Below are 19,196 nucleotides of genomic sequence, written 5' to 3'. Positions count from 1 at the left end.
AGTCCAGGAGGCTGCTTCCCGTGGGAGGGAGGACAGGCGGGTGAGGCGAGAGAGCTGCCCGGCCGGCTGCGGGCTCTGTGAGCACAGCATCCTTTACTCAGGCTCACGCTGCCCAGGCCCGGGCTGAGCGCCTGCGTGTCTGTCGGAGACCCGGACGCCGAGGCGCCAGCCCCTCTGCGGCCCGCACGCCCACACCGACGGCGTGTCCTTCCGGGCGGGCAGAGGGTCTGGTGTCCACCGCTGCGAGGCCCGGCCCCTTCCAAGGGGCGCTTTGGCCCCGGCGGCGGCGGCGCGAAGGCCAGCCACACGGCTGTGCGCGGGACAGCGTGTCCGAGGGCTCTGCCCCCGCGGCCATGCGCGGCGTCCCCCGCCCCCCCAGCCCTGGGCCAGGACCCAGAGCGCGCCTGGGCGGCAGGTGGTGTCGGCCGTCGAGTTCCCGTGGGCAGCAGCTGAGCGCAGTGGGGACCGTCGCTCTGGGGCCGCGGCGTGGCCCCCACGCGCTTCTCCACCAGCTCCTCCGCCTCCCGGCAGCCGAGCGCCCGCCGTTGAGACCAGCGGCTGGCGCTTCGTGGGCGCGGCGCGCTGGGACCGTCGCGCTGGCCGCGCGCGGAGCCGACCTCCGCTGGGGGCCGAGATCCGGCTCGGTCTCGGCCCCGCACAGCTGCTCACCCAGCCCGGGCCCTGCTCCCGTCAGTTCTCCCAGCCCATGCGATTTCACTTGGGTCTCTGACGCTCCACCGGTGCCTCGCGTGGTCCCTGCTGCTCGGACACCGGCCCCTTTCAGGGACAGGTGGGAGGACGGCCGTCTGTGCCCTGTGTCGGGGGTGCGGGGCGGGGGGCGGGGGGGCGTGCCGAGGCGAGGGGAGCAGATGGGAGGGGGGCTGTGCTCCGCGGGGCCGAGGTGGGGGGCACAGAGTGGCAGTGGCCCATCCCCGAGCATCCCCCGCCCCGGGCTGGGCGGTCTGCTCTGAACTTGGTCGTCGCCTCACAGCACCGGCTCAGGCAGGGGCTGTCACTGGCCCCGTGTGACCAAGAACATGCTGGGGGTCTCGGGGCAAATATAGCCCAACCCAGCACAGCGCAGCGCTGGGGGGAAGTTTGGCCATCCGCGTTCCGCTGGCTCCTGGTGACTCCCCATCCCGCCCTGTGGGGCCGCGGAAGGGCCGGCGTGCTTGTGTGTGGACAGGGCACCCCCTGCTGCTGCAGGCAGCCCCCCAGACGGGCGCCCAGAATTGCAGGGTCTCATGGGCACCCCCTGGCCCTGCCCTGCCCGGGCCCCTAAGGCTCCTACTTCTCTCAGGTTGAAATTCTAACCCCACTGCTGTGGCTGGCTACCTGGAGGCCTGGCAGGAGCACTTGGCCAGGGGGCCCCTTTCTCCCCCCAGTGGCCCAAGCCCAACCCTGCCTACTGTGTCCGGGGGTCCCCCCAGGAGGAACCCCATCATAGACTTGGAGGGCCGCAGTCCTACTCTGGAAACCAGCTCCTGCCACATGGAGACAGGTGTTTTTGCAGGACCCCCCCACCCCCACCCCAGTGACGAAGAGCAGTGTCTGCAGGCACCAAGACATGCACAGGGTGACAAGTCATCACATTCAGACAAACCACTGAGAGCTTTAAAACTGCTGTCTTCTGCTTTATTGGCAGGTAAATTGTTCAAAAATGTTCTCACGATTCAATAATTACAAAGACTCAGACTTACATTAAAAAAGTAAAAACCAGAACCCCCAGCAGGTGCCAGCCCCAGCAGAAGGCCCAGGGGGGCGGTGGGCAGCAGGTGCTGGGTGTGCGACACGCACAGGCAGGCCGTGGTGCCCACGTCACTCGGTGCCGACTCCAGGTAAGTGCATGTCTTCAACAGCGTCGCCAAGAACGCCAACCAGCGGGAGAGCAGGGAGGAGCCTGTCCTGGGCCGAAGACAAGCGCGGTCTGCTGGCCAGTTAATCCTAAGCCTTTCACGGGACAGGCCACAAACCTGATTACTCAACACAGCAGCAAGGAAGGGGGAGAGTAAATCCACGGACAGAGCCAATGTGCAGGAGTGTGTCGGGCGAGTCTACGTGATGCATTCAGGCACTAATCACAGGGCTCCATGCAGGGGCGGGGCGGGGCGGGCAGGGGCGCTGGCCTCCTCACCCCCGGCAGGCCCCGGGCCGGCGGCAGCCGAGCGGGCGCGTGGACTTCACAGTACTGAGACAGGTGACACTTGACGGCTGTGACCGGGAGCAGACTCTCACACACACACACGGGGCCCCGGGCAGGGGTGGCTCGGGGGCCTCTGGCCATGGCTACAAGTTCGGGGGAAGGTCTGCAGCTGAACACAATGGCGAAGTGAAGAAAAAGGCAACCTCCGCTTTCCTGTCTTTAAGATTCTAGTGACACTGGGACTGAAACACAACTTCCTACGATTCTCCTAAGGTCCTAGGGCACAGGCTCGACACGGAGGCTGCGTCCGAGCTGCATGGGACACCGGCGCCCGCAGGGCCCCACGCGCCTTCGCAGCTGCTTCCGGGCGGGGGAGGCTAGGTGCTGGTCCTTCATGTGCAAACGGAACGGTGCTGTCCCACAGCGTGCGGATGAGCGGATCGGGCCTACCACCACCAACCATGCGGCATAAAACTGATCATTATTATAATAAAGATTTTTCTTTATCTCCATATCTACAAATTGAGTCTACATTTCCTTGGACAACACTGGAGGGTCAGCTCAGTCTTGGCACTGGACTGGAGGCCACGCCCAGCGCCCTGGCCCCGTGCTGGTGAGGCGGGAGGCCGGTGGCTTCAGGCATCGTAGGCTGGCTGCTCCAGGCCTTCAAGGGGGAGCTGGCTCCTATGCGGTGAGTTGGGGCTGGGGGGGCCACTGGGGTTGGAGCTGTTCGATGGAGTCGAGTGTTTGGTCGAATCGGAGTCAGGCTGTTAACACAAGGAGGGGGAGAGCGTAAGAACCAACTGCCCTGGGCCAGTGGAGGCTACGTGCGGCCAGCCAGACGCGGGCATTTGCGGAAAGATGGGGCAGCTACTGTCTCCTTTCTGGTTAGGACAACACTCTCTACGAGCATTTCACAAGGTCCTTGAGCTTGCAGGTGAAGAGATCACAAACCGAAGCCCAACCCGAAAGCCACAAATACCTCAGTAATTTTAGTTACAAGAAGGAACGAGCAACCCCACGGTGAAGAAACCAGACAAAGCAGCCTTTCACAATAAAGTTTCTCAACATGATAGAGGGCGTCCATGAAAACCCCACAGCTCACTTCGTACTGAATGGTGCAAGTCACAACTTTCCCGCTAGGACGAGGCACCAACGAGGATGTGCGCTCTCACCACTGCTGTTCAACACTGTACTGAAGTTCAATACTGGAATAAATTTAACCGAAGAGGTGAAACATCTGGACACAAACTAGAGAACATTGCTGATAGAAATTAAAGATGGCCTAAATAGAACATCTCACGTTCGTGGATTGGAAGACCAAACATCATTAAGACGGCAATACTCCCCCTCCCCAAAGCAATCCACAGACTCAATGCCAGCCCTACTGAAATTCCAATGGCTCTTTTTTCCAGAAATGGGAAACGGAAATCCTCAAATTCATATGGAATTGCAAGGGGCCCAGAGTAGTCAACACTATTGAGAAAACTGGGAGGAATCACACTTCCCAAGCTTACTCCTTCAAAGGTACTAAAAAGCAACAGTACTGCAAACAGCACGGTGTGCATTAGTCCAGAGACCAGTGAAACAGAACCGAGAGCTGGGAAATAAATCTATACTACCACGGTCAACTGGTTTTGGACAAGGGTGCCAAGACTATTCAACAAGGGAAAGTACTGCTGGATATCCACATGTGGAAGAGTTAAGTGGGATCTCCACCTTACGACACACGGAAAAATAACTCAGATCAATCGCCTAAATATGAAAGTTAAAACCATAAACTCTCCAAAAAAACAAGAACAAATCTTCATGACTTTGGATTCAGCAATGAATTCTTAGATATGACCTCAAAAGCACAACCAACAAAAGAAAAAAAGTTGGATATCACCCAAATTAGAAGTATCAAAGGACACGGTCAAGAAGGTGAAAACACAACCCACAAAACGGGAGGAGATACTTGCACCTCGCATCAGGGTCAGTACCCGAGACGACATAATGTACTCTTCAACCCAGTAACAAAAGACAACTCAACTTACAAAAACGGACAAATGACTAGACATTTCTCCAAAGGTACAGAAGTCACCAACAAGCACAGGAAAATGATGCTTGACATCACCAGTCATTAGGGAAATGCAAGTCAAAACCACAACGAGGTCCGGTACTTCATACCCACCAGGACGGCTATTAAAACAAAAGGAAAGGGAGAGTAAGCGCTGACAAGGACACGGAGAAATTGTCACCTGCACAATTTGCTGGGGGGAGTGTGAAATGGTACAGCTGTCGTGGAAAACAATTTGATGGTTCCTCAAGAAGTTAACCATATTCCACGGCTAGGTACATACCCAGACGTGAGGACAGGCGCTCACGCGAATGTGGGTGCGCACACGTCCATCTCCGCACAGAGCTCCGTCCAGCCGCCTCCCCCAGGCCCGCCAAGGGATAAGGGGGGCATAAAATGTGGTACCTCTGTACAATGGAGTATTTGGCAACAGAAAAGAACCTACTGTTACCTGCTACAATGTGAATGAATCTTGGAGACTTTATGCTAAGTGAAATAGGCCAGACACAAAAGGCCACTTGGAACGTCCGTGACAGGTAAATCCAGAGACAGAACAAAGATCTGGCGTTGCCACGGGCTGGGGGAAGGGAGGAATGGGAGAAACTGGGGGGGGGGGGGGGGCGGCGGGGCCTCTGCAGTGATGGAAATACTTTCATCTTTAGCTGGGGGTTGCACAACTCCGTGAATTTACTAAACAGCCACTGAACTGTTCACTTTACAATGGCGTGAACTCCACTTACATTCTTTCAAGAGTGTGAACACACCAGATCAGTGCAGGACAAACGGGTGCTCTGTGCCTCAGAATGTACGTCCTCTGTGTGGTACTCCAGCCTGGGACTTATCACCTGAACCCCGAGACAAGGGAATGTCGTTGGAAAGACGGAGGACCTGCTCCAGGGGCAAGGAGCCCGAAGTGATGTGGTGAGACCGGAGGCTGGGGAAACGGAAGTGTGCCAGGCAAGTGCGGACCACTGCCGGTGGCACCGTGGTCACATGGGACGAGAACCCTATCCCTGCTCTTGGGGCAAGGGGCCTGGTCTGGCCCACCTACCGATAACAGTTCAGGAGAAGTATGTGTGCACACACGTGCTTACACGCACCTATGCGGGTCCCTTGGGGGGAGCGCTATGGGGGCTTTTCACTGTTCTCCAATTCAAAATCTCAGACAAGCCCTGACTGAGGGACATTCTGCAAAAGAACCGTACTTTTCCTAACAAATTCAATGTCACGAGAGATAAAAAAAAAAAAAAGGCTCAGACTAGAGCCAGGACTACGGAATGCAATGTGTTATCCTTAACCAGATTCTGGGCTTAAGAACAGCCGGGCCCTGGGCACGAACAGTCTCTGGGAGGACACTGAGGCGCGACGTGAGCCCTGTGATCAGGGAGGAGGCGCCTGCACCCTCAGGACACACGCACAGAACAGGATTAGGGGTTGTTGTGATGTTGCACCTTCCTTTCTGCTGCGGGTTCCCCACCCACCCAACAGGGAGAAGGAGGTTAGATAAAGCTCACGTGGGATGCTCACTCTAGTATTCTTGCAACTTTTCTGGAGGTTTGAAATTTTCAAAATATACAGTTGAGGGAAAAAAAGTAAAATAAGAGAAAAAACCAAGACCTAAAACCAAGACCTCCCTCTGGAGTCGTCAATCTTAGGCAGTTTTAAGGACATTCTATGAAACCTTCCAGGAAAGAAAATTGGTATATTAAGGCTACTAAGATATGCAAACTCCCTCCGTCAGAGCTGAGGCCAGCGCGGCTCTGAGGACAAAGGCGGCCAAGGACAGCACAGGGCACAAACTTTACTGATGAGCACTGTCAACAAAATGACCCCAGACTGCATCTATTTGAAACAAGAACAGCACATCAAGACCATGGAGGATTTCCTCTCAGGAGGCAAGGCTGTCAGCTCTGACATGAACAGGCTAGAGAGAAATCCCATGAAGGCGGTCACCGGGGACACCTTTGATGAAAGCCTCTGACTAGTATGTATCACCCCTTCCTTACCGAAAGAGCTCTTCCTGAGCTTGGAGGAGAAAACCACTTGCTTATCTCGGTGAGACGCTCGCCAGAAAGGACAGGTGGTGTGAGTCTTACCGGAGCCCGGGCGGGGACCCGGAGCCCATGGTGTCGGCAGGCCAAACCTCCGCTCTCAGGAGCGCCGGCCAGTGCGCTGAGCGAGGCCCAACACCAGCCCCTGCAGCCCACCCGCCCCCTCCCCCGGCCCCGAGTCAGAGAGACAGAACTCCCAAGGCCACCAACCAAACACGAGTGCTAATCAGAATTCAGCAAGGTCGCTGGACACTGGACAGTCCAAAGTTGCCAGCTTGTACAGACCCCAGCCGTAACCACCAGATACGTAAAGGAAGATTATAGTACCTTCACAGTAGCAACAAACCCCTTCAAATTCGTAAGAAGAACTTACCACAAATGTGCACTACCTGTAGGAGGGAAACCATCAACTGGAGAGACACTCGATGTTCCCACACAGGAAAGATCAAGACGGTGAATATCCTCCAAATTAATCTATGAATTCAATGTAATCCCAATGAAAAGCTCAACACAATTTTTACTTTTTTACTGTGAAGCCAACAAGCTGGTGTTTTGTTTTGTTTTTTTAAAAGATTTCATTTTTTGACAGAGAGAGAGACAGCAAAGAGAGGAAACACAAGCAAGGGGGAGTGGGAGAGGGAGAAGAAGGCTTCCCACCAAGCAGGGAGCCCGATGCGGGGCCCGATCCCAGGACCCTTGGATCATGACCTGAGCCGAAGGCAGACGCTTAACAACTGAGCCATCCAGGCGCCCCCAACAAGCTGGTTTTAAAATTTATTTGGAGTGGGGTGCGTGCCTGGCTCAGTTGGAGGAGCATGTGACTCTTGATCCCAGGGTCATGGGTTCAAGCTCCACACTGGGTGTAGATATTACTTAATAAATACACTTAAGAGAGGGCACCTGGGTGGCTCAGCCGTTAAGCGTCTGCCTTCGGCTCAGGTCGTCAAGTCCCACCATCGGGCTCCCTGCTCGGCGGGAAGACTGCTCTCCCCCTCCCACTCCCCCTGCTTGTGTTCCTGCTCTCACTCTCTGTCTCTTTCAGGTGGATAAATAAAATCTTAAAAAAAAAAAAAATACACTTAAGAGAAATAAAATTTATTTGCAGAAAATAAAAACAGCTAAGAAACTGTCATAAAGGAGGAACAAAGAGATCTGCTTTGCCCAATCTGCTACAGGCGGCACTGACAAAGGAAAAGAATCCATCCATTTAGACGGACTGTCCAGAAATAGAAACACGTAAACAAAGGAGTTTAACATACAAAAAAGACATTTCAAGTTGGAGGGAAATGAATGGCACGGGGCCAGGTTGTCATCCACTTTCGAAATAAGTCAGCTCAGGTCCTTGCCTACAAACACGCACTCGGTCAGGACACTCTCTCTCACAGACAAACGTCATGAGGGCATGACACACAGAAAGGAAACCTCGCCAAACTCCTGAGGAGACTACCAGAGAACGTCTGTTTACCTTAGCTGAAAAAGACAGACTGGACTGCGTGAGAATTAGTACCAGCAACAGACTGCGTTCACAGTGAGACAAGAGCTTCTAGGAATCAGTGAGGGGGTGAAGGTGTGCAACCGGGCCCTGGAGGAAGAAACCCTCGGCCCACGTTTGCAATGACCGTGGACCTTGGAGAGTCAGCAACATGTGCAGTAAGACCTGTGTCCGCCTCACCCGTTCCACCCCGGGCGGGGTTCCCGGGGAGCCAGAGAGCAGGGTGTTGGGCTCCCGCACTGTCCCCACGCCTCTCTCAGATGCGCGCCTCAGCGTGCACAAGAATGCTGCCCACCACAGCGGGGTCCGGCATGCCCGAAGAACACCCGAGCCACGCTGGCCCCGCCCCGCACACCCCGATCCTGAACGGCCATCGGAGGAACAGGGAAGAGAGACCGTCGTAGAAGGCTCTCCAAAATGCACCAGGCCACCTGTGCGTTAAAACGAACGCACCTACCGGTACGTTACATCTGAATATGGAGAAGTACACAGAGGAGTCTAGAAGCACTCAGGTCCGCCCATCACCAGGCTGCTCTCCTTCTGCAGTGGCGACCAAGCTGCACCCCGGCCCCCTCTTTCCCGGGCCTGCTGGGCCCCACACGGCGGTTCCAGGTGGGATGAAGCCGCTGTTACCACTCTGATTCTCCTCCAACATGAGGAGCTGCAGACGCTCAGGTCGTGTCCCCGGAATGAGGCAAGTCTTACCTCTTTGTCAAAGTCCTGGTCGGGGTCGGACATACTCCTAAGAGGCACAGCCACTCCGGGCTCCGAGCCACCTACGGGACAAGGACACTGTCATTTTAGGGAAAAGAGGCCAGAGCCCCAGCGGGCCAGGCCCCCACCCTCGGACACCCTGGTACCTGACGAGGGCCACGAGATGTAGGGCTTATTCCTGGGCGGAGGCTGCCGGGACAGGCTGGGGGGAGCAGGGCCAGGCCTCTCCTCCTGGGAAGGGGGCACAGCGCTCTGGGTGGAGAGAAGGGCAGTGAGCAGCGGCTCTGGGGCGCCCAGGCGGGGAGCGCAGGCAGACCCCGGCCCAGCAGGTCAGCCACCTGCAAAGCGGGCACCATGGAACACAGCCGGGGTCCTGGGACCTCGCTCCCTAGACAGTGGTGCCAGGCCGATTTTGAGCTAAGAATCGGCAATAACGATTTTAGTCAAATCCTAGCTCATGTTTTTAAGTGAAAAATTATGCTACCTGCTTGTATGAAGATATTCCTAAGAAATCCTTTTTGACAGCTAGTTTCCTCACAAGACACTAACCTCCTGAAATGGTGACAGACGCCCAGCCAGTGTAAATGCCCTGGTGTTTAGAGACACACAAATGAACACACAGCCCCTGGGAGCGGCCGCCGTGAAGGAGAGACGGCTCCGGTCTGCGCCGCACCTGGGCAAGTGGGTAGCCCCGGCCCGCCCCCGGCCCCGCCCCACGGCAGGTCGGTACCCCAGGGCCCCGCCCCCGCGAGCTCACCAGAGGCAAGTCCATGAGCACCTGCATTCCATCACCTGGGCCCATGTGGGCCACGTGGTTGAAGTTGGTTGGGTTGGATATCATCTTGGATCTCAATTCTGGGTCTCTAAGCATCTCCCTGAGGGAAAGAAAAGTATTTTCAAGATTCACAAATATGTGAAAACCCTCTAGGCTCGACCCCTCTTCCCCGCAGCGAGGCCGGGCTGGCCAGGGTTGGCGCGCTCACCGCCGCTGCTGCAACCTCTCCTCCTCCGGGACCTTGAAGACAAAGCGCCTCTTGCTCCTGGTCCGAAGCATCTGCTTCTTGCTGTTATCACAGGTGTCGGGCACGTTGAGGACCGTTCCTGCGGGAATGTGGAGCGACCCCTGTGGGCCCACGTGGCCCTCGAGCTGGCCCCGCCTCGCCCCTTCCCTGCACTTCCACCCGCCGCCCAGCTCACCCGCGAACTTGCTCTTGAAGTAGATGAGGCGGGGCGGCTCGCAGCTGAGGAGGTTGAGGGTGCCGTCCGAGCTGAGTGGTCTTATCTGTGCGGGAGAGCAGACAGGGGGGCTAGCTGGGGGCGGGGGGCGGGGCGGGAGGGGGCTGCCCCGCACCAGCCCGGGCCCTTACCCTCCGCAGGCCGATGGTCTGCACCCACTCCATGGTGCGCACGTCAAACACGTCCGCGCCGTACTCGCTGTACACCGTGACGTGGGAGGGGCTGCAACCTGGCGCAGACGGAGCAAGCAAGGTGAGCGACCCCCGTGCCCGGCCCCACACCGGGCGCCTTCCACCCTGGACGGCGGTGGCAAGGCCCCGACACCCGGGAACTTTAGAAAGTGCCAACGGGGGACACGCCGCCCTCAGCTTAGGGGTTACAACGGGTTCAAAGGGTAGACACTTTCACATTCCCGCTCCAGAAAGAACCTTCGCTTCAGAGTTCACGCCGACACCGCACGGTTAAAATGCTTTACCATCCCCGTAGCTGAACATTTTAAGTACCACAGTACAGATGTTCAAGAGGGCTTGTTTAAGAAGTTAACTTTTTCATTTAGCCTCCTTACACAATTACTGCAAAAACAACTGCTTCAGGCTCAAGGCATGTGAAATTGAGGCAGGGGCCGAGCATTGTTTTGAGGCAAATTCCTTTAAGAGATGCCAAAAAGTCACGTTTCTGAGTAAATATTTAAATCTCCAAACAAAACTGCTGCTTAGCTCTGGGGCTACAATCCTGCCCGTCTCTGCCCCCAGCTAACCCACCGGCTTTCTCTGAGACTGGTCCTTCTGGATGTTTGCAGGCACCCCTCTGGTGGGCTGAACACCTGGGACCAGCTTCCTGGGAGGAGCCCCGCGGCAGGGGGGCCACTCCCCCCTCACCCCGAGTGATGGCATACTGCCGGGGGGGACGGGAACACTCCAATGACCGCCGGCCCATCTGGCATTTGAGGTTTAAGGGGACAGTCCCCCATTCAGAACTGCAGTAAGACTATCAGAACCGGGGGAAGGAGAGGGCCTGCCAGGGAGGGCAAGGCAGGTGCGCGGCACACCGTGGTGTCCCCAGCGACACCCTGCAGAAGCGCAGAGCCACGCAGCACAGCTCAGCCTCCGCTCCGGTCCTCCTGCCTTCCAGGCCTGACTGAAACTCCCTCGTGTCACTAACTGAAGATGGGCCTTTGAAAGGCTTCTCTTGATGTGTTGCTGTCAGTTCCCAATGGGCTGTGTGGTCAGCCCTTCTCTTTTGAATACAAACAGGGAAACGAAACAGGCTTTAGGAAGTAGCCGAGAGGCTGGAACTGGCCAGCAGCCTGTCACAGAAGTGACAAGCAGAAAAACTTTCTGAAGTTAACTTTCAGAGGACCGTTCTCCACACGGAGGCCCCTGGGACAGCTCCTCTTACTTGGGAACATGTGGGGCTTCCTTTGCAAGGAGCCAAGGAGTGATCTGTGTGGCTTGCCGATAAAGTGATAAACTGAGGCATCCAGTCTAAAGAAAACTGTAAATTAAAACATCAACACCAGTGGCGAGAAAACGGGCTGGGGAGCCTGAGAGATCAGCATCTGAGCCGGGCTCCGCCGTGTGCCCCCTGTGACGCCCTCTGTCCTCCTTGGCCAGGTGGGACGGCCTGCGCCTCCCTACTGGAGACAGGTGAGAACGAACGCACTCGAGTGCTCAGCACAGGCGTGGAATGAGGAGGCAACAGTTTTAGTTCTCCAGCCGGAACACTAGTGCCTTATTTTTCGCCAGCTCTAAAACGGATCTGGTGTCTGCACTGTGCACAAAGGGGGAGCGAGAACTGGACAGGGCCAACACAGGAGCTTTAGGTGTTGTGCCAGCCACACAGCCAGGATGCCAGAAACATCACGCTCAGTGACGTTTCCACAATAAACTTTTCAAAAACTTAGGGTTCAGGAGGAAAAGACCCTGACAGGCAGGGTTGCCACGTGGCTCTGCGGTGACTCCTGTCCAGGCTGCCCATGAGAACAACGGGGAGCGGCAGGGAAGGGCCCCGGCCTGCCACCACCTGCCTGTCTGCTGCCCTGGCTGAGGGCTGACAGAGTCAAGGCACACGCAGAGGCCTGGAGAGCTCGAGGCCGGTGGATCCTCTCAAGGGCTCGGCGTCCTCGTTCCGACGCCCTCGGGTACTCTACCAGCCTGGCGTGGCCAGCAACGAGGCACACAAAAGGTCATCCTTTTAGGTAATTAAGGAAAAATATGACCCCCACCTCCCACCCCGTCCCCTATCCCCCATCCGCTCAACATCAGCGTGTACCCTGTGGCCCGTCTCTTCAACACCTGCTCTTTGACCTGCTGCTTCACCGACTCGGGATACACTGAGCAGGTGATCTGAGGCGTAGAGTCTGCTAAGAGTGACCAGACAGAGTGGGAAGTGCCCCCCTGGAGCCAACTTGGGGCCTTGGCTCACCAGGCTCAGGCCTTAGAGACTCCTGTCTGGGGACCCCGTTCCACAGAATGCCACTGAAACTAGGCAAAGGGACGCAGCTCCCAGCATTTCCAGGGACACGTCTGGCCCAGCAAGAACTTTACCCCCGCACACTGGAGCTGAATTTCTTTCTGGCTACCAAAACCCTTTAAGAGCTTGTTTTTATTACCGTGTGAGTTTATAAATCAGGGGCCCCTGCAAAGCCCGGGTGCTCCAGGAGAGAAAGGCGCCGCAGGCAGGAGGCTGGCGCTAGAGGGGACTCCCCTTCCCCCCTGCCCCGACTGGTCCGAGATGCGCTGTCGGGACTGCACCTTCTCTCGAAGAAATGCACGGGGCCCACTTCTCCGGCGCCTAACTGCTCGGCTAAGGGAACTGAGAGACAAACCAAAGCAAACTAGAACGCATGCTGACTGTCGAGGTGAAGAGCAGCAACAGGGATATGGCAACAGAAAAACATATACATACTACAGGCAACAGGCGCCGCAGGCCACATGAGCTCCTGCATGCGTGACCTCCGACCTTGTGGGTCCACGTACAGTCCCATGTGGCTGAAGCAAAGCAGGTACTCCTCGCTTTTGAGCTCCACAGCACAAAGGGCATCAAAAGACTGCTGTGAGAGGAACGTAAGCGAGGGGTCATTGGGATTTACCAGGGTTAGAGCCTGCCCGTCCCCCTGGGGGCTCAGCAGAGAGAACCCCGAAGGGTAGCCAACACAGAGCTTGTCCTTGAGCGCGGCCATCCACTGCACAGTGCCGGGGGCCACAATTTCATTGACCTTCCTGTGGAAAGGCCTAGTTCTCTGGACCTCATAGCAAAGGACCAGCCGTTTCACAGCCGCAAACAGGAAGGTGGAGGAGCTCTTGTTCAGTGTCGCAGTCGCTATAAGCTGGCAGCCTTTTGTTTCTGGAAGCTTGATGTCAACGTTGCTTTCTGCCCCATCGAAGGCAGACCATGGACAGAGATGGACATGGTGGTTCCGGCCGCAGAGGAGGACAGCCACTTTGTCTTTGGGAGCAAGCTCGATCTGGTAGACTTTCTTGTAGTCAGCAACTCGGACGATCACTGCGGGAACAGAAAAGCAGCGTCTCGTGGCAGCTCCCGGGCACTTGCCCAAGGGCGCCAGGAACCTCCCCATCAGCTCCCTTCCCTGCCAGCCAGCTCTAGAACACGCTCTAGAACGTGCCTCCACCCCTGCAAATGTCACTGTCCTGCAGATGCCAGGACAGCGCCCTCCTTCAGAAGCCCCCAGGGGCCGCCATTCTCACACTCCTCTCTCTGCCTCCATGGTACCAGCGACCCGCCCCCCGCCCCCCACAAGCTGGGAGATGCTGAGCGCGCTGCAGCCTCGGGGGGTGGATCTGGACCTCCTTCCAGTTCATCCCTGAAGACAAGAACCCTCGGGTTGCAGGTGGGGAACAAAGGCCCGTCTCCAACCTCACCGGACCCTCAGATAAACTCTCTGGAAGCACCCACCCCCAAATTAACCCAATCTCCCCAATACCCTAATTGGTTAGGACCTGCACTAAGGGCTCTCTGAGCAGAGCCCTTGGTCTGGAACCTGAGGGACCCGCAGCCCTGGGCGTGGGCCAGCAGCGGTTGCCCCTGGTGGTACGCGTTCACACCGGGCTCAGCAGGAAGGGACTGCTGCCCACCATGGAGCAGCTCCTTATTCCTGGGGGACATGGCCAGAGCCTGGCCCAGGGCCCAGGCCAGTTTTAGGCTCCTTGGAATGCTCTCCTGAGACACAGGGTGGTGAAGAGGGGAGACACGGGAGACTTCGCGTTTCCTTGCCAGGAAGAAGGGAATGTCAAACTTTGAAGCAGAGAAAGGAAACTTTCAGTAAGGCCTCAGCACGTCCAGGAGTTCAGTAAATGATCCTCCTTCTTGCCCCCAACTCCCTCCTCAGTCCTCTGCTTGACGAGCCCAGTGAGCACAGTAAGCCGCCCCCCCGCCCCCCGCGCTGCCGGGTGGTCTGTGTGCTCTGCTGCGCCCGGGGTAGGCCCCTGCCCGACTCTGAGGCACCAGTGGACACTCCACCCGCATCTGCTGAACACCTGTCTTATCTGTTGCAAACGGGGTTTTCAGCTGTTTGCCTTTCCCTGTGTTTACGTAATTTGCACATCACTGAATGCATCTCAGCTTGCGAGGGTTCCTGGCACTGCTCCCGCACCCGGCTGTGCAAACCCGGGAGGACGGGCAGCAGCCCCTGTGCACGCACCGTCGCGGGTCACCTCTATGATGTAGAGCCCTTCTTCTAGGCCGACCACGATCCTGTCCCCATCTGTCAAGGCAGGAGGGGTAAGAACAACACACGAACGTCAGTACTACTGACGCACGCCATTCGCTTCGCGAAGCAGAAGCAGGGACTCAGTTCCAATGGACAACACGGCTGTGGCCGCCACCCACTGGAGGGCAGATCGGGCAGCACAGCACCCGCTGACACGCTCTGCTGCTCCCCGTTGCTCAAGAGCGCGGCCCCACGCGGCCCCTGGCACGCACCCACGACGGCGGCGCTCAGGACGGCCTTGATGAGAGGCAGCGTGCTGTCGTAGGCCTCCTGCGGGACATGCACCACCTGGTTCCTCAAGCGGTTCTTGTGGAGGATCGACTGCAGTCCTTCTAGAATCCCAACCCACTTCCTCTTTTCGTTCTCATTTTCTGTCAGAATGAGCAGTGAGCTGGTCTTAGAAGGTGTCCCTAAGAGAGAGGCTGTCACCTTCGTGACAAAGAAAAGAGCCATAAGACAACCAAAGTACAGCGCACAGACGCCCACAGCCTGGCCTGGACACCACCTCGCGCTGGAGGGCATGCTGCCCAGCACTCTGGCTCAGGGCGACTGCTGAGTCCCGATTCTGGGGTGCCCACAGACGCTGTGAGGGGCTCTGCTGCTGTAAACGGGCGGGGGCACTGTTAAAAACAGGCGCCCTGCATCCCTTCTTTGTCAGATTTTGCTCTTGCCAACACTGTGATGGAGTTACCCCATTTTAAAACGATTTCTTGAATGACCTTACTATAATTAACAACAGAACACGAAAAACAGAATCTCCCACACAAACGCTCTGCCTACACATGCTTCCCTGTGAGCGTCCCCTGAGCACACAGCAGGAGCCTGGACGGCGTTGGCTGGTACAGAATGGTCAGCTTTTAAGCACCCAAGGATGGCAATTTTCTGTATCATACGTATGAGGCAGTTTCTGAACAGATAGGTGAGTTCAGGAAAGAGGATTCTTGGACTTCAGTGAAAATGCTACTGTGTTTATAAAAATTCCCAACGGAGGGGTTGGGGGTGAGTCTTTCCCTAATCCACAACTGCTCAGAGGCTTCCTAATGCCACACCATCTAACAGGAACTCAGTGGGGGGACTCTCCATCTCGGCCAACAAAAATGCTGCTGGGAAACGTCTACTGATTCCTTCTGTTTTGCTCCAGTTGAGGACGAGTAAGTCCCAGGGAGGGGAACTGCGGGGGCACATTCCATCCCTAAAGGACCATGGGGCAGCTCCCAGCATCAGGCACGCTGTGACTGCACACACAGACCGGCTGGGGTGCAAGACAGAGGGCAGTACTGGTGACGTGGGGAAGGTGGGGCCCCGGGGAGGAACCCCAACACGAGGGACGGCATCTAGAGCAAGACAGGAGGTGGAGGGGCAGGAGCTCGGGGTCTGCTGGCCCCGTGCTATGGCACAGTAAAATACTCCAAAGAATTGTTCCACTTTCACCACAAACTTTCCTTTTTAGGATTAACGAAACATCTCCGAGGAACAGAGAAAAGCATACCCTGAATATACACGGAATATCTCGGCGGGAAGCATGTATGACGTCTGAGGCCAGGACCGAGCTCACCGAAAACTCCTCATCTCTGGTAAGAAACAGAACACTCGGAACATCAGAAAGAATGTGCACATGGGCCTGTCCCCCACCCCCCAGTGCTACAAATCTCCTGAGAAAGGACACTTCCATGGCTCTACTTTCTAGAACATACGGTTGGCGCCTTGCCTCCAGCTGTGTAAGAAAGCGCTTATGCTGACAAAGCCCACAGACTCGAGAACCCTGCAGGTGTTTCAGTGATGAGGGACGTGTGAGAATAAAAGCCCTTTCCCTGAGCCACATGGTTCTAGTCTGTGCCAGATGCTTCCAGCCACATACACATCGCTGATTTGGCCCATACTTGGCTATGGTCAAGTGGCCGCTTGGTGACGGCTTCTAAAGAATGGGACGCAACCTGCACAAACAGCCGTGCAAGCCCCACGTCCGACACTCTGAATCCTGGGCTCCACCTGCCCGTGGGCTGTTGGCCACCAGGCCAGGGCCCACCTGCGCCCAGTGACAGACGAGCAGGATCGCCTGGGGATGTGGAAGTGGGAGCCGCTGTGGAGGTGACTCAGCTACACGTCCCTGGAGCTGTCGTCAGGGGCACCACAGCCCGTGGCCCCCCAAGCACCACTACAGAGACTGAGGTGCTGGGCCCTTGCCCAGGTCAGGGGCAGACGGGACACCAGGCCCTGTGCTGAGTGTGCACCTTCTAGGAACTGCTTTGATCTTCACAACCAACCTCCGACCTAATGATGTAATCATGCCCATTTTACAAATGGGGAAACACAGAGCTGGATGCTACCCCTAAGACAAGCCAGGAGGGAGGGGGGATGCTATGCCATCTCCGTCCGTCAGATGCTAGGAAGGCAGGTGATGAGAGATCCATGGGTAACAAAGGGTGTCGTGCGGCAGGACCCTGGGCTCTAGATCTGTCACAGACAGGACACGCAGGTGCCAACACCGTGGGCTGGGCAGTGTGTTTCTGGGAAACCTCCTACCTGTTCTTGGGGCAAATAGTCTCCTTACGTTAAATACCTATGTGTCAAATTGTTGAATGCAAAAATACCACAAAGGGAAATTTCTAGCATGCACGTCAAGCACCTGTTTTTAGAACTGCATGATGACCAAGGATGTGAAGGCATAAATGAGGTTAAAGATAACCCAGCAACAAACTCCCATTTTGGGCCAAAGAGAGGTCAGAACTCACACAACGGGACGGAACACACAGAACAGACCTGAGGTCCAGGACCTGGCTGGCGACAACACCGGGCTGGGTGGACTTGCCTTCGGGCAGGTCATAGAGGAAGAGCTTGCAGTCACAGACCACTGCGTAAGCCCGCTGCCATCCCTTCTTCACCCCAGTGGGCTTCGGGACCTACAGGTAACAGTGAGCATGTGCCCCTGCGCCAGAAAGGCCAGGCCCTGGGCCTCAGGAGCCCCCTTGCCAAGGGCTTCCATCCAGCGGCTGTGTGGCTGGCCTGCTTCTCCAGGGACAGCGCCCCGCCCCCCCAACCACCCTCCCCGGGGCTGGCGGCCAGAGTCGGGTCTGGGCCCACACAGGATAAAAGGTGATGCAGGGAACAAAGTGGGCAAGCCAGCGAACAGGCGTGTTTGCACCACACGTGGCATCCCGGAATGCCTTAGCTCTGAGGCTGTCTGGATACAGCGGTTTTCAGATGGCACCGGCTCTGGAACCATCTCTAAGTGACTGAAAGGTGGGGACGAGGGGCTCCGGAGGACTGAGCATGTTTCTGGGCTCCTCAGAGCCCGGGCCTGAATGCCTCACTGCCCAGGAGGGGAGGAATCCCCGGACCAGCACAAAGGTCACTTCACAAAGCAGCCAAGGTCGGCTGTCGAGAAGTGCGGCGTGACTGTGGGTCATCACGACCGAGACAGGGAGAGCGGAGCTGATGCAAAGTGCCCTCCCCCACCCGGCCTCCACATGTCCTACCTTGACGTAGCCCTTGTAGGCTGTTCCTATGCCTCTCTGCACGTCCACGCCCAGAGGCCGCTTGGACTGCTCAGGGGGGATGGGGCACACCTGCGGAGCACTCTCTTTGCAGGATACATGGCAAGCAAACGAGCACACTGGAAAAGTGAAGGAGCATTGCGATCAGAACCTGCTTCCTCCAGAGCAGAAGCCGTGGCAGAGTGTACGCCACAGATGCGGCCACGCAGTAGTCCCCACGTCACAGACACGGCCCGGACACCCAGTGGAGTGAACGGTTTCTGGAACAGTCCCCACAAAGCCCAGGGACTCTGGCACCGAGCAGCCCTCGAGCATGCTTGTGGGGGCCCTGACGTGGGCATGAGGGCTAGCACAGCAGCGTGGCCGCAGGGCCGTGCGTGCTGCTCCCCCAGGAAGCCGGGCCTCACGCCCCATAGCTCCGTCCCATCGCCTCCGGAGGAAACCAGCTGCGGGCGTGTGACAGGGCAGTGGCTTCAAGGACAGACGGGGCTCCTGGCAGCCGAGCAGAAGGCCTGCCAGGGAACAAGGAAAAGGCTTCTGCTGCCAGGTAGACGCACACAAAGCTGCTCTTGCAGAGCAAGTCCCCCCGTGACCAGCTGCTGTCACTTGTCATCGCGTGTGACGTCAGCTGGGGGCCCGTCTGTGAGACAGGCAATCGCACTGCACCGTCGTGTGCCAGATAGGAGTGCGGCACAGGGCAGTGGTGCACCCAGAGGTTACAAGGCCAACAATGACACCAGGAGAGACCAAACACCAGCGCTTAGCCTCAGATAATGTGACGGGGAAGAGTGTAAAGTTCTGTTTACTCTCTGCTCTTCCTGATTTTCCAGAAGGACCGTGGACATTTCATTTCATAGTAAACAAGAGTCCACAGATAACCTGGGCCACCCTGTGGCCCTGTCCTCTCCCGTGGCTGCAAGGATTAGGGACTGTGTCTCCCAAAGCTCGCCTGAGCGTTTATAAAACTAAAGAGAGAGAGAATCTGCCCTCGGCTAGCTCACCACTGGCTCTGTATTCCAGCCTCATGTGACTTTAGAGTAACTGCCCCCCACCCGCGCCCCGGGTGCGTCCCAGTCACACACTCTGGTCCCCCCGCGGCTCGCGGCCAACACTCACCCTCACAGGCGTAGCCCTGCCGGATCAGCCCTACCATCAGGGACGTGCAGTGGCTGCACTGTGTGGGGCTGGAGAAGGACTTGATGCTGAACTGGTGAGCTTTCGGCTGGAGGAAGAACATCGAGAAGGTGAGACCCTGGCTCTGAGCAGGGACCATCAGTC

General features: G+C 57.0%; 1 protein-coding gene across 1 annotated transcript in view; it reads right to left on the bottom strand.

Moving 5' to 3' along the window:
- Nucleotides 1-1,609: 1,609 nt before the first annotated feature.
- Nucleotides 1,610-19,196, bottom strand: part of CDC42BPB (CDC42 binding protein kinase beta) — a 99,947-nt gene continuing 82,360 nt past the window's right edge. The window contains 15 exon segments of the mRNA XM_027569275.2: nt 1,610-2,882; nt 2,884-2,910; nt 8,451-8,521; nt 8,606-8,711; nt 9,217-9,334; nt 9,443-9,560; nt 9,657-9,741; nt 9,827-9,924; nt 12,603-13,199; nt 14,356-14,418; nt 14,637-14,853; nt 15,914-15,995; nt 17,185-17,324; nt 17,901-18,037; nt 19,035-19,140. Of these exon segments, the coding sequence (XP_027425076.1) occupies nt 2,700-2,882; nt 2,884-2,910; nt 8,451-8,521; nt 8,606-8,711; nt 9,217-9,334; nt 9,443-9,560; nt 9,657-9,741; nt 9,827-9,924; nt 12,603-13,199; nt 14,356-14,418; nt 14,637-14,853; nt 15,914-15,995; nt 17,185-17,324; nt 17,901-18,037; nt 19,035-19,140 (2,148 nt within the window). The 3' untranslated portion in view covers nt 1,610-2,699.

This window comes from Zalophus californianus, chromosome 6 (genome assembly GCF_009762305.2).
Source record: "Zalophus californianus isolate mZalCal1 chromosome 6, mZalCal1.pri.v2, whole genome shotgun sequence".
NCBI classification, from domain to species: Eukaryota; Metazoa; Chordata; class Mammalia; order Carnivora; family Otariidae; genus Zalophus; species Zalophus californianus.
The sequence above is the reverse complement of the archived record's forward strand: the minus strand, read 5'-3'. Positions and strand labels throughout refer to the sequence as shown.